The sequence below is a fragment of the Sus scrofa genome, chromosome 16 (genome assembly GCF_000003025.6).
Source record: "Sus scrofa isolate TJ Tabasco breed Duroc chromosome 16, Sscrofa11.1, whole genome shotgun sequence".
Lineage (NCBI taxonomy): Eukaryota > Metazoa > Chordata > Mammalia > Artiodactyla > Suidae > Sus > Sus scrofa.
In genome coordinates, this window is record NC_010458.4 from 50,487,960 (window position 1) to 50,503,100 (window position 15,141).

Sequence of the window (15,141 nt, forward strand, 5' to 3'; positions counted from 1 at the left end):
CTGCCTTGGTCATGTACTTCCAGCACACAGGCCACAGAAAGTATCAAACATTTGTGGGTTGAAAAAGAGTAAGAGATGAAAAAGCGTGTATAATCCAAAGGCCTGCAAAAGACCCCAAAAACCTTTCAATTCCCCTTAAGAAAACAAAAACAGGCTAACAAACAACAATTCAACCAAAAAGCTCTGGGTCCTGTCCTGTTCTCTCTCCTTCTGGGGATCCTTCCCCTGAGCCCACAGAAACCTGAAAGTGGGAGAAGGCTGAGATGGAAAAGAGGAAAACTGGACAATCTCCTCCCAAATTTTTGGTCATCAGCTGATGTTCTGGTGTTTTGTTGGATCGATCTCTCTCTCTTTTGATGGCCACCAGCACCCTTCTAGGCCCAGAAGGGAGATGTGGCCAATAGTGGTTTCTTTAGAGATTAGCACGCCAGGTTGAGTGGTGAAAACAGGCTGAGCAGGTACAACAGAAATGTGGGACTTGCTTCAGTTTTTTCTATCTTCCTGTAAAAAATAACTAGAGGATATTTTTTGTATGTTTTTAAAGGGGGGAAAAAAAAACCTCTCTTTATCTTGTAGAGACACATACTAAACCATTTACAGATGAAGTGATACAATATCTGGGAAAGGCTTCAAAACAACATGAAAGCAGGAAGAGAGGGTTAGGAAAATAGACGAAAGAGGACTGTCCACTGTTGGAAGACAGGGGACATGTAAATGGGAGTTTGCCATACTGTTCTGTCTAGTATTGAATATAGTTAAATTTATCTATCATAAGAAATTGAAAAGACTTGGGGGATGGGGTGGGAAATACTGTATCTAAAGAGGAAACACACCTCTTTTTGTTTTGTTCTTCCCCAAACAAAAAAACAGTTGGTCACTAAATTTTTCAGCAATGTTCAAGAAAATGAGAGCATCATTTAGGCTGATTCCTACTATTAAGTACAGTGACTTTATTAAAAAAATTATGGTTCAGCGTACAAAATTCTTCTTTAAAATCAAGCTCAAATTACCACACGCTAGTTATACAACGGTTTTCACATTTTAAGAATCTGCGCTATTTGCAAAATTTTGAATTGATATTTCTATTTGATGACACGTTCTCATACCAACAGAATCTTTTGAAAGCTAAATATTAGACATGTTTCATTTTATCCTCAAAAAGATCAGACAAAAGAAATGAGAAAATAAAAGATCAGGAAAATTGAGTAGCTTGCCTTAGGTCACGGAATTAGACAGCGGCAGAGCCATGGTTGGAACTCAGATCTGACGTTTATACCATAATTAGGAGATTTTTCTGAGTAGCAATGTTCTTACATTAACTGTTCTTGTTTGGTTTTTTTAAGGTCTTTACAGACAGAAAGGTTACCGTAGCTATTTTACTGCCTAGCACAAGACGCATTCCTCAAAAAACACCTGGAAGAACTGTTATTAAAAGTATGTTGCATAATATTTAAATATAAATATGGCTTTAAAATGTATAATACTGAGGAATTAAATATAACTTATTTTAGATCTATAAGAAAACAATAATTGGGATACATCTGGTAAATATTCATCAAATTGAAACTACCCAATATAAATTCTCTACAATATGAAAACCATTTGTTCAGGAGTTCCCACCATGGCGCAGTGGTTAATGAATCCAACTAGGAACCATGAGGTTGCGGGTTCGGTCCCTGGCCTTGCTCAGTGGGTTAACAATCCGGCGTTGCCGTGAGCTGTGGTGAAGGTTGCAGACGCGGCTCGGATCCCGCATTGCTGTGGCTCTGGAGTAGGCTGGCAGCTACAGCTCCGATTCGACCCCTAGCCTGGGAACCTCCATATGCCGCGGGAGCGGCCCAAGAAATGGCAAAAAGACAAAAAAAAAAAAAAAAGAAAGAAAACTATTTGTTCAGATTAAGGCTTTACATTTTAAAAATTCAGTTTGCAAAAAAATAAATAAATAAATAAAAATTCAGTTTGCAAACATGAGAGAGGACCTGTAAGTGGCTGAGTTTCTTTCCTTGACATATAATGAGACCTGCTACCCACAGGCTAAAGTTTGCCTTTTGTGGTACCATTTTGTTACAGAACTTAAAAAAACACGTGTTGTGTACAGGTATATATTTATAAATGTGACCATTAATAAACTATTTGGAAATGCTATTTGTACACTGTTCCTGTTATACCTAAAGTTGAACCTGTTAGCTTGCCTTAAAATTTAAACGGCTCATGGATTAAAATGAAATATAACTATTAGGCTAGTTGCTAATTAGTTTACAATGAGAAAAAAATGAATGTTCAGGATCAAAGATTAGCACAGATCAGTAATACATTATTAATCAAATCAAAATAATTTTTATGAGATATCTAGTCCTGTGCCTAGTCCATAACAGGAGGTGCTCAAATATAGCAGGTGCTCATTAAGTATGTGCTAAATAAGTTAATTAGTATAAAAAGCAGAACTTAATTCCAGGATAAAAGCTAAAATACACCCAATTCAAATTTGTGGCACGCTTTCCTGTCTCTTATCAGCACAATTCTAAATTCTCCATTAAAGTATAGTCTCTTTTAATGTACCCAAAAACAATCAAATGTTCTAAATTTCTTACAACTATAGGCAAAATCTTTCAAGCTCCTGAAAGATGCAGGCTGACAATGCCAATAAAAGTTTAGGTATACATACAAATATAAAACTTCTCTTCAAGAAAATTGATAATTCTGCTAAATGTTTTATTTGTCCTGGGCTAGCATCTAGCTTATTCAAAAGGAGTAGTCTGACAAATGGAGCATATATAAGATAAGCAATATGAAGGAGTGCTCAAAATCTTTCATAGATACTCAAGTTTTTATAATTAATTTCATGATTTTACTCAATTTTAGAGAGCCATATTTTATTTTATTTAAAGAATTTAAAAAAAATTTTTTTTTCTTTTTTGGCTGCCCCACAGCATATGGAGTTCCTGGGCCAGGGATCAGATCCAAGCCACCTATGCTGCAGCTGTGGCAACAAGAGAGACATATTTTAAATTAAAAAAAAAAGTAATTGGAGTTGGCTTAGGGTAAACGAATCCTATTAATAGCCAAGAGGATGTGGGTTCTGATCCCTGATATGGCTCAGTGGATTAGCGATCCAGCATTTCCATGAGCTGTGGTGTAGATTGCAGACAAGGCTGGGATCCAGTGTTGCTGTGGCTGTGGTATAGGCTGGCAGCTATATAGCTCCAATTCAACCTCTAACCAGGGAAATTCCATATGCCGAAGGTAAGGCCCTAAAAAGCAAAAAAATAAAATAATTAGGCCACCTAATACTCAAAATACCTCACAGTAACCCTTCACTGCTAGGTATTAATATGTTGATGAAGTACTGTGTTCCCAAATTTAAGTGATTTGCTCAAGATCACATAGCAATTAGAGTTCAGAGTCAAACTTAAGGCTGTTTAGATCCAAGGCCTGTGCTTCGGTCTACTACATTTTTGGCCTCACACAACACCCTCTCTCAGTAATTTTCTAAGTTTCAGCTTCAGAAATCGATTAAAAATAAGATCTATACCTTTATCTTTCTACCTACTAAGAATTTTCTGAAAACCTGAAAGTGAAACTCCTTCTGTTTCAATATTACGAAATATGATGAGAATCTATAATAAATTTGAAGAAATTATATATGGCTATAAATTTATCATGGTAAAGATATACTTTAATTTCTACAAGAATAATTTTCTTTGAACAATTAAATATGAGTTTTGTCAGGAAAAGTTTAAATGAATGCTCACATTATAAATGCCCTGCCTTAAAGAGAAATGCATTATATACATTAGTTTATCTGTGATGGGACCAAAAACTGAGGTACAATACAGCGCTGAAAAAAATGTGATAATGGAACTTCAAGCTTATTTTCCTTATGACAAGAGAGAGAAAAGTCATAAGGAAAATAAATTTAGACTGTAAAACTCCAAACAGATATATGTTAACCTTAAGACTACTTTTCCATTTCTTTCTCCTGAACACAAAAACTATTCTCAAAAGCATAAACTCATGAACTACGTAGCATCTTTCTAGTTGCAACTAGCAACAACCACATTCAGTAGGCTTGCAATAAACAGGTTTTTCCTGAAAGACATTAAACAGTGTTGATCATATTCCACGGCTTCTCCGAAGACACAACAAAAAACAGTAAAAAAAAAACTCTACTCCACCCAAGTTTTGATTCCCTCAGAAAAGCAATTAAACCGAGTTCAAAGGCTTTCTACAAAAAGGAGTAAAATTGCAACTGGTAGGCGTTTCCCAAAGTTTTCCTAATATAAGTAGTCCCCACTTCTAATATAAATAAATACAAAGTCAATCTTTCTTACTTCTAAGATCCCTCTTGGGACTACATGTAAAAACAAACAAAAAATGTAATACGGTTGCACTTTAGCTAATTTTAATAATTCACCAGGACTTTTCAGAACTGAAGCAATGTAGTAACTTTCTGTTTTCAAGTATAAGATGCTATATATAATTTTAAGGATCAATAAACTGACAACGCAAGGAGATTTATTAAAGGACATGAATTATTTGTTTGATTAAGACAGCTTAACAAATCCATGGTGACCAAGTAAGAGCAAATGGGCTCTAAATCCTACAATGTCTCCCTATCAATCAAGTTTTAGGATTGTCTCTGTGACAGATTTTGTCTGCTCTCTCTCTCTTTTTTTGACCTACTTCTTGGTTCTTAGCTAATGGAGATGGGGACGTAACTGAGCTGAAGATGAGAGAGTACAAGGATATATAGCACACAATTCTCCTTTATTTTCCTTTAAGGACAGAAAGATCTAGGCACCACTCCAAAGAAGTGCTATATTCAAATACAATTATTGGCAGGTGCCCCGATAGATTATTTGGTTTTGACATTAGGATTCCAGGATATGTTTGGCAGGATGGGTAGATTTTCTTCCCCCTTAATGTAAGGGTCAAGCCATGCCTTTAGTCACATCATATCTTCATTTTGAAATAAAGACAATAAAACCAAACCTCATAGGGGTGAGAAACCCAACATAGGAAGTGAAACAATGTATGCAAAAGCACTTAGCTGAGTGCCCAGTATATGGTATGTACCAAAAACAAAGTATTAATCTGAATATTATCTAAGTTCAATATTCACTGTAAAATTTTTCTTCTCATCTTACATGTTTCTGGGAAGCATCCTCGTCTTCACCTTGAGTGCGAATAGTAACAACAACAACAACAGTAGTTTCTACTTCATTAGATTGTTGAATGAATTAAATGAGTTAATACATAAAAAACCCTCAGACTATCATTGGTATGTTAGCTATGTATGACTCCATATACACTGGTTTAGTTGTATCTGAAAACTGGATTTAAGGCATGTTATCTGAATTCACATAATGAAAACTTTAAGCAAAAATAACTAGAAACAAATTTAATACAAAGAAAATCCCCAAATTTAATGCCTGTAATATCAGTTACTTAGAGGGTTATCCATATATTTGGAATCTTTGCTCCTGCTCCATAAACATGGATAAAAGAGAAGGTTAAGACTGGCCAAAACATTAATTTAAAATGTCATCATTAACTTTAATTCACTGTATGTACCCAAACCTGTATTAAACAAATGTAAAAACCCTTATGATTCATTTGAAATGAAAATAAACAATGCCCAGTATTAGTTACATTTCAGGTTGATTATTTCCTCTTACTATAATAATCCCATGCTGGCCTTTGATTGAATACCAATATTATAACATAGCCATGTAAATTCTGTAATTTCTGTGGTAAATTTCAAGGTCTCTCTATAACACCTGAGGAATTATATCTAATAACAACTGAAATTGAATTAATAATATCTATAAATGTCTCTCCTAAAATTAATAGTATCTAAGGTAATAAATTTAAATAAGATAGGAGTGTTTAGGGAAAAAATGTGGCCTGTGATTGCAGCAGTTTAAATTTCACAGTAGCTTGCTTTATGGTCATAAGGAACTTAGGAATCACCTAGGTCACTCCTCTTCACCCCCTAATTTTATGAAGAAACTGAGGCCCCAAAATGCTATGACACTGATAGGGCCAAGACCACAACCTAGGTGCCTGGGCTCCTAGTCAAATGTTCCTTCAAATTTTCTATATCAAATTTAACCAAGTAATTAATATCAACTCAAAACAGTATTTTTGGTGCCAAAAAATTAATTCAAAAGAATAATTCTTTAAAACACAACTACACACACACACACACACACACACACACAGAGCCTTCATTTAAGTAAGCACCACAGTACTCAGTTACCCAGTTAGGAATTTCTTGTCATAAGATTTTTTTCAAATTACTTATTTTCATTGTGACTCTCAAATCACCCCAAATCTTGCTCTCAGCTCCCCACCTCCCAATCTCTCTCTCTCTCCCTCTCTTCTCTCTTTCACACACAGAAATACACACACTCTTCTAGAAATAGTAGGTATGGCGAGCAGAAATCAACAACTTAGTTTCTAATCCTACCATGTTTGAGCCAGGTATACTGACTCACCCTTTCCTCATCCTCAGCATAATAGACAACAATTCTAAGGGAAGAGTTAGTTTCTAACATTTTTTAGTTATCAATCTTAGACTGTTTTATTATTTCATAAATCTGCTTAATCTCTAAGAAACAATCTGAAAAAATTTCACATGTTAAATACATCTCATTAACTCCACAAAATATTAATATTGTGCATATATATGTATTTATTTTCTGAAATTTTAATTTTTCCTAAAGTAAACTTTTATCAAAAGTCAGTAAATTGAGAATGGAAAACAAACTCTGAGGGCACATAAATTCATTCTGTTGGTTTATAGTAGCAAAACAAAACAGAAAAGTATTTTCAATTCTGAGCCAATCTTAATCCAGCTAAAATGTCAAGAATGCCATCTTAGGTGTTTAAATTAGAAATATGTGAATAATTGATAAAAGTTACCTTTGCATTAAATTTCCCTTAAATTTATGTTCAAAGGATTATCAAAACCAACTTTTAAAAAACAGACTTTCATGGGATTGCCAATGTCTTAAACAGCCTTTTACCTGACCACTAAAGCCCGATTATTGCTCTATTTGGTTTCAGTAAAAACAGCTTTCTAGAAACAAAAGCCAACAGCGTTTTTTATACCTGGGCAAAAATTTATTTCAAAAAATCTAAAACTAAATTTAACCAAATATTTTAGGATACATCCTAACCATTACACCTGAATCTTTAGAGAAGGGATATTTAATTCTTTGGACTGACTCGGGGTTTTCTTAGTAAACTTCCCCTCCCTCTGAGCAATTACTAATTAAAACAGATAATTCTACTTGGACTAACATCATATTTGGTGACATTGGGACTATTGTGAAATCTGTTTTAGCCTCTGCAGAAAGACCTCTAAAATAACCCTCTAGATGTAGCACATGTTTATGTGTACACACACATGTATACGTGTATACAGATATATTTGTTAATCCTCGCTTTTTAACCTAGAGTTTGTACTCTTATTAGCTGTGTGTTCTTGGGCAAGTTATTATATCTTCCTGATACTCAATTTTTCTTATCTCTAAAATGGGGATAATAATAGAGCTTACCTTGTGGGGTTCACTGTGAAGACTGACTCAATGTTAGCTCATCACCTATATAAATTTCTTAAACACATCTAAATGATTATACTCCCAAAGTATACAAATTTAGTGGAGCATCTGATGTTTATGAAAGGGAATTATGAAATTCCTTTTATCTAATATCTACCAACTAGACTATTTGCTCATTAATTCAAAGACATCAAACAATGTGACTCTTGCAGAATAAGGATACACTGGTGGCAGGAAAGACAAGTGATCTTTGCCTGGATCTATTTTTAGGAATGGTTTAATTATCTACACCCCTAGTGTTAACACTGGAAAATAAACAAATGGGTGAAAGGCATCATAAAAGAGTCACTCTGAGATCAACAGTTTCACAGTATTCAAAAATAAATGGGGATGAAGAAAACATTTAGATCATTTCTCTGGCAGTCCTTACTGACACAAGGCAGGCCAGAATTTGCAAAAAGGTTTAGCAGGAATTGCCAAATTAATGAATTCAGACTATTCAGACTGCATGGTTCAGAGAGGCTTCAGGGTTAAAATATAACCAGTGAGAAAACTATAATTCAATAGCTGGTTTTCAGTAAATCACTACTTTACAGTGGAGAAAAAAAATTTGGGAGGTTATGTGGTTATGCACATAGGCAGAAAATGTCCATTAATTTCCGCAATGATGAAATATATTTATATCTATACGTTACTTATTCTCACTTACGTAGGGAAAAACCAACCCTGATTCTCTTGTCAGGCTAGAAGGATATTACAGTTAATAATTATGACATCACTAGTTACCTGGTATTCATAATCATGCCAATTTTTACGATTACCTATGGGAAGATAACAATAAGAAATCCCCCCCCCAAAAAGAAAAAGCCCAGCTGAATATTTTGTTCCAAATTACACCCTTCTCCTGTCGAAATACTGTCTGGTAATTAACGCATTTTCTAAGAAGAGCTCTGATATGAATACAGACAATTCAAACTCTCTCAGTTACAGAGATATTACACCATGCATTTCCCTATTCATCTTAATCTTTTAATGGAACATAATCTTACCGGAAAAGGAAAAATGTTGTCAGCCCTGTTCAAGTTATCGTCCATCCAGGATTTAGGAGCAAAGGCAGAGCTGGGGCGAGCATACTTCTGAAGCTGGATATGATTGCTTGCAAAATTCTTCTTCAAAGGCGAAATGGAGTTCAGGGGCGTTATTCCTCCATTCAGCCCTCTGCGGTGATCTCGGCCTTGGGAACCTCCCCAACCACCATATCCACCACCTCCTGGGCTCCAGGAAGAAGATGGTGTAGGAGAGGGACTCTGGTAGCTGCTCCACGGAGAGGGGGGCTTGTTAAGATTATTTGCCAAATGAGGCAGCTGGTTAAAAGCAGCATTTCTGTGTGTGAAAGGTGGGGGATGGGGACTGGCAGGAGACCTCCTTTGCTGCTGATGCTGGCTGTGATGATGCTGGAAATGAGCATGATGAGGATGGTGCTGTGAGAGAGGCCCAATCTGCGGAGAGAAGCTGCCTCCGAAGCCAGGGCTGACATGATGGGGAAAATTTTGAAACAACAGAGCACCGTTATTAGCCGAAGCAGCTGGGACCCCTCCCTGATGAAAGAAACTTGCGTCTTCATTGATGATTGTAGAGGAAGAAGGCGCTATCGCTGCTGACCAGTTACTGAAACCAGTAAGAGACGATGCACTGGATGTCAAAGGTTGGGTGGAAGTACCTAGCCCTGTGGCTTCTTGATAATCAAACCCTGACAACACAGGTGATTCGATTCTTATTTTCTCCTTTCCGTTGCCATTTTCTGAAGAATTGTCCCCTTGATTTTCTTCAGATTTTGCCTTTTCGGTTTCAGGCAGTATTACAGCTTCTTGACCTGGACTGGGGGAGAGCTGCTGCTTTTCTAAAGGGTCTTGCTGCTCCTGTTGCTGACTTTTTGCTTTCTCTGACCCCAAGATCTCATCCTGAATGTTATGGGTAGCCGGAGCAGGAAAGAGCCAAGCTGACCCGGCGCTGCTGCCACTGGCAGCTGTGTTATTATTTATAAAAGCAGCAGGGCTGGGGGTGGCATTTTGGTGATGGTGTGGAGGCTGCAGATGTGGATGGAATCTGACTGGAAAAGCAGATTTATTCCCAGTATTGCTTTGCACTAGCACTCCAAACCCGTAATCCCCCATTTATTATTTTTAGGCTCAGAATCTTATAATAAAAAAGACAATCTGATGTCTCACGTCTTTGTATGTGTATCCTCTATGCCAAATTTAAGTTGCTTGTTTGAAATGCCTTATTTTTAGCTAGCTCAAAGATCGCAGCTTATCACCCTAAATAGTTCAGATTTGGAATTCTGGTTTCTGAAACAAACAACAAACCCTAAAGAAAAATCTTAAAACATTGACATGAATCCAGCTGGGCTTATTTCTAGGAGGGAATAAAAATGAAGAGGGTAAAAAATCAAGTCTTTGGTTAGTAAAATAGGCGCTTTCTTTTTCCAAAGGAAAACGTACATGAATGACAAAAACACAGCTTCTCAAGCATCTATGAATGTAGAAGAATAAGCATTGCGCAGAGTAAAAATATATATATATATAATTTAACAATCACATATGGGCTTCTTCAGCAGTTTAGATTCACTCACATTAAAAATTAGAATAGGGCTAAAGGGAGAATACGTTCTTTTTCTTGGCAGCTTAGTTAAAAAAATCAGGAATAATTTAAGAACATTATATATTATATTTTATATATATAGATTATATTAGGTTATCTAGGGTGGGAGGCGAAATCAGCATTGACTAATGGAAAAATGATTGCAGGGAGGTTTCTGCTGTTCCTGGTCCTGTTTCTGCTCTTTCACGGGGTGCAGTTTTGGCCTCTGGGGCTGTTCCTGAAGCTCTGGGTGCAGGTCTTGCTGCGGGCGCTGTTCCTGGGCTCCCCCTGGCCTCCTCTCCCCCATGAAATGGGCTGGAAACACCCGTTTCTCCCACTCGAGGGTGTCGCGATCAGGAGGGATTAGCGAGACTCGACGAGGACGAGCTGGCGGCCCGGGGGTGCGGCGACCAAGGGGGCGACCTGGAAGGTCCTGCGGTTTCGGCCTCTTCCCCTCTCTGCGGCTCCGGGTTTTTTTTCCCTCATGGGACCCAGGGGCGGTTTGTTCAGTTCTCTCAGTTCGATTCTCCGCAGCGAGGGGGGTGGGGGGGGACAGGGAAAAAAAGGAAAAACCCACCAGCGCAGTTATTCCAAAAGAGAAGGACCTCCCCCCCCTTTGCTCTCTCTTTCCCCCCCCCAGATTTTTTCAAAAACTATAATTTAGAAGGCTTTTGTTTCTCCTCACGGTTGTGTGGGCCGTCGTCGTCGCCGCCGCGGTCGCTTTACCCCGGTCCCGAAGTCCCCGCTGTCGTTGTTGTGGACTCCGCCTGGCTCCTCTTCCTCTCTCCTTCTTCCTCCTCTTCCTCCTCTGCTGCCGCCGCTACTGCCGCCGCCGCCGCCACCGCCTCCCGGTGCCCGGGTCCCGCAGCCGCGGCTGAGTCCTTCTCCTCAGGACCGAGCCGAGCGAAATGACAACCAGCTGGAAAGACCGAGAGACACTTCCGGTTCGAAAAGGGAGGGGTGGGTTAGGGCATACGCCCCCGCCCACCTGACGAAAGGCCAATCAGCTGTTGGAATTCAGATAAGGCCACGCCCCCCGACTCACGTCCCCTCCCAGGAAGGTCGAAAAGTTACCTAGAGAGACGCCCCTTCCGTCTGCGCCTCGCCTAGTGAGGCTGGGCTCCTGGAACCGGGTCCCCCACCCAGAGTGAGCGCAGCAGGTCGCCATCTTTAGTATGGGCAGAGGACTCCTGCGCGGTTTATCTCGTCTAGCCATGCTCTGCTGGAAAGGCATATAAGGACGCGCGGAAGAGAACGGATTCCTCCAGCACCACGAGAAAGAGTTCAGACGTGGGAGATCCGAGTGGCGACCCATAAAACTGCGGACGAACGTGAGGACTGCCCAGAATAAATGTGGTTCCCCAGGCATCACGTACCTTGGTCGGAGCTCCGCCCCAGAGGGATCTGGAAGGGGAGGCGATTCTTCCCAGCGGCTGTGAGGTTCCTAGAACTGCGTACGTCCTTGTCCTGAATATAGACTCTTCCTTCACCTTCCATTCCCCTATCCCCACTCCTCTTGCTTGGTTTAGGCTCCCGTCTGGTGCAGTCTCAGGCACAAAGATACAGCCGCTGTCGGCGTCCTTGGCTGAGCCCTCATCCCCATCTGGCTCTAGTTCACCCTACCGGTTTACCAGAGGGAGATGTACAAAACGAAAATCTTTATTATGGACCTCACCTGCTCAGATCTCTCTTCAGCTGCCCACTACCTCCTTGGAAAAAACCAAACTTTTTAGCCTAGTAGTCAAAGATTTTCCACTCTGTGAGCAGTATATCTTAACACCTCATCTCCAAACGCCCCACACCAAGCTGCTCTAACTCTTCTCAGTGCCTTTTAAACCTTCCATTTCCTTTCTTCTCCACCTGGTAAGCTCCTATTTAGTTTTAGGAATCGGCTCAAAAGCTACCAACTCTGTCTTCTAAATTCCCTCTTATCAACATCCATGGCCCTGTGTATGTCTCATGCTTGTTTATCCCCTATTTTAATGGTTGCTTATGTCTCTTGGGCCTGTGGTCAACTGTGGCCTCTTTGAGGAGGGCACCTTGTAGACAGGAGTCATGAATGAATGAATGCTGAAGAAACTAGCGGAAAAACTAACCACAATGAAATCTTTCCTGAATTGCAGTCCCCTTTCCAAGTCTGAATTATTTCATTGTTTAGGCCATTTGTTTTGGACCTCACATCTCTCAAACTTTCATCATTTAGGTTATTTGCTGCACAAGGATTCCATGTCTTGTTCATATTTGTGCATTCCCATGGCTATGACCACCCTCAGGACCTAGGGTAATAATGCATTGCTCTCAGTGCAGGTTCTAAATATGCTGAATGAGTGTTTTCCTTTAGTAGGAAATGAGGAGTAAAAAATGAAAAGAAGAAATCAGACTAGAGCTACAAATAACTATGGCAAGAGTGGGGGGTGGAGGGAGAGATCAAGACTTTTAAGCAGGATCACATGAACAAAGGTGATTTCCATTTCATTTCCATAGCCTTTCCTCAATGGCTCCAACTTCTGCTGCCTCAGTTTCTCAATCCTCCCATACTTTCATGTAGAACAACTGTTTGAAACCTTAATCAGTGATTTTATTGTCTGTCTTTGTATAATGAACATGAGTCTTGTCTCTGTAATTTTGAGTTCCTTGAATGTTAGGAATTGAGTCCTATCCTGCTGTTTATTCCCCACAGCTGGACTTACCTTGAGACTTGGCTGACTCAGTTAAGTGTCATTTCCTCCAGCATGGTTTCCCTGATTGCTCCTTTTTCTACCATCTTGTAGAGAACCAGTGGTTGCCAGTGAATTACCTTTTTGCAGGCAGAGGTTGTGTCTATTTATCTGTATGTCCCCAGTGGGTGGCCACGAGAGGGTTTAGCATGGAGCAGACTCAGGACATGTTCATTGAATAAATGAATGTCCAGTGCCCAGTAGACGGTTGACAGTCTTTTGGGGCTACCAGTTCTCAGTGGCTAAAATGGCTACTATTCTTGAAGGAAAGAGGGCTAGCTTTAGAATCATATAGGTAATTTGACTCCTAGCTTTGCAACTTCCTAGTGCAATCACCCCTACAAGCAAGATAAAATGCAAAGGATATTCTTCCCTAGCTAGGCGATAGTAAATTACATGAGACATGCAAAGTGCTGGACTCATAGGAGCTTTTCAAAAATGTCAGTTCCCAGGGGCGGAGCAAGATGGCTGAGGAGTAAGAGGTCAGGCTCACCCTCTCCCACAAACACATCAAAAGACCACATCTACATGTAAAAGGACTCACACAGAACATCAACTGAATGCTGGCAGAAGAACTTAAACCTCCAGAAAGGGTAAGAAACTCTTGACATAACTAGGTAGAGCAAAACAAAAATGTCAGTTCCTTATTAACATATTAAGTGCAGAGAACTACTTCACAAGTGTCCTTTGCCTGGAAGTTGCGTGCATGAGTGAATCCAGGAATCTGTATTGGTTCGTAGAGGGAGGAGGCTCACCAGTGCCACAGTCGGGGAGCTGCTAGGCCAGCCTGATCTTTTAAGGCTAAATCAAGTCTGGGCAGGAGGTTTGGCCTGGGCTGAGGCTAAGATGATCTCTGTAGACACCAGGCTCCTGGTTAAGGACTAGGATCATGGGAGAAGGAAGGAGGAAGCAGTTCTCTTGTGTCAGTTGTCCACTCAGAAACCCAGGATACTCAGCTCAGGGCTGCCCTCCGTGAAAACATTCTGCCCTCAGGAGTTCCCCTCCATGGCTCAGAGGAAAATAATCTGACTAGTATCCATGAGGATGCAGGGTCGATCCCTGGCCTTGCTCAGTGGGTTAAGGATCTGGCATTGCTGTGGGCTGTGGTGCAGGTCACAGACGTGGCTCAGACCTGGCGTTGCTGTGGCTGTGCCGAAGGCCTGCAGCTGCAGCTCCGATTGGACCCCTATCCTAGGAACCTCTGTATGATGGGGTGCCCCTCTAAAAAGACAAATAAATAAATAAACAATTAAAAAAACCATTTTGGCCTCTGAAACTGTCCCAGGTAACCATGACAACAGTTCAGTAGCTCTATTTAGGATTTCCAAAGAGATGAACAATTGCAGATGAGTGCTGGCTTGAACACTCTGCTGGCAGAAGAGAGCCCCTCCCATGAAACATACTCACTGGGAAGCTTTAAGTGTGCAGAGAAAGCAAGTTCGCCCAGAATGTATAGTGTTACCAGATTTTTTTTTTTCTTTTTTCTTTCTTTCTTTCTTTTTTCTTTTTTTTTTTTTTTTTTTTTTTTTTTGTCTTTTTGCCATTTCTTGGGCCGCTCCCGCGGCATATGGAGGTTCCCAGGCTAGGGGTCGAATCGGAGCCAAGCTGCCAGCCTACGCCAGAGCCACAGCAATGTGGGATCCCAGCCATGTCTGCGACCCACACCACAGCCGACAGCAACGCCGGATCCTTAACCCACTGAGCAAGGGCAGGGATTGAACCCGCAACCTCATGGTTCCTAGTCGGATTCGTTAACCACTGCTCCACAGGAACTCCTCCTTTATTTTTTTATTTATTTATTTTTTTCTGTTTGCTTTTTAGGACCTCACCTGTGGCATATTGAAGTTCCAAGGCTAGGGGTAGAAGTGGAGCTGCAGCTGCTGGCCTACGGCACAGCCACAACAACACAAGATCCGAATACAAACCATGTCTTCGACCCACACCACAGCTCTTGGCAATGCTGGATCCTTAACCCACTGAGCGAGGCCAGGGATGGAACCCAAATCCTTATGGATCCTAGTTGGGTTCGTTACTGCTGAGCCACGATGGGAACTACCCAGATTTTTTTTTTTTAAATTAAAAAAATTAAAAAAAAAAAAACCCTCCTTCTCTATACACTGAGGGTTGACACACCTTCAGAGAAATTGTAGGTTAGTGAATGTATCCTGCTGGCTACTGTCCTTCCCTCTCTGGGCTTTGAGTTCAACCACACCCCA

The 15,141-nt window shown here is 40.2% G+C and overlaps 2 protein-coding genes across 6 annotated transcripts in view; both read right to left on the reverse strand.

The window, feature by feature from the left end:
* CPEB4 (cytoplasmic polyadenylation element binding protein 4) overlaps positions 1 to 11,127 on the reverse strand; it is a 68,742-nt gene extending 57,615 nt beyond the window's left edge. For 3 of the 5 annotated variants that reach the window (XM_005657623.3, XM_003134043.5, XM_005657622.3), the window contains exon 1: positions 8,618 to 11,122. In XM_005657623.3, the coding sequence (XP_005657680.1) occupies positions 8,618 to 9,742 (1,125 nt within the window). In that variant the 5' untranslated portion in view covers positions 9,743 to 11,122. Of the gene's footprint in view, positions 1 to 8,617 lie in introns of all 5 variants that reach the window. The other 2 variants (XM_005657625.3, XM_003359814.4) reach the window with 2 other exon arrangements.
* Positions 10,135 to 13,372, reverse strand: LOC110257261. Its single transcript, XM_021076837.1, has 2 exons — positions 11,283 to 13,372; positions 10,135 to 11,127 (listed from the first exon to the last, which is right to left on the reverse strand). The coding sequence occupies exons 1-2, from the start codon at positions 11,575 to 11,577 to the stop codon at positions 10,931 to 10,933; spliced, it is 492 nt and encodes a 163-aa protein (XP_020932496.1). The 5' UTR covers positions 11,578 to 13,372; the 3' UTR covers positions 10,135 to 10,930.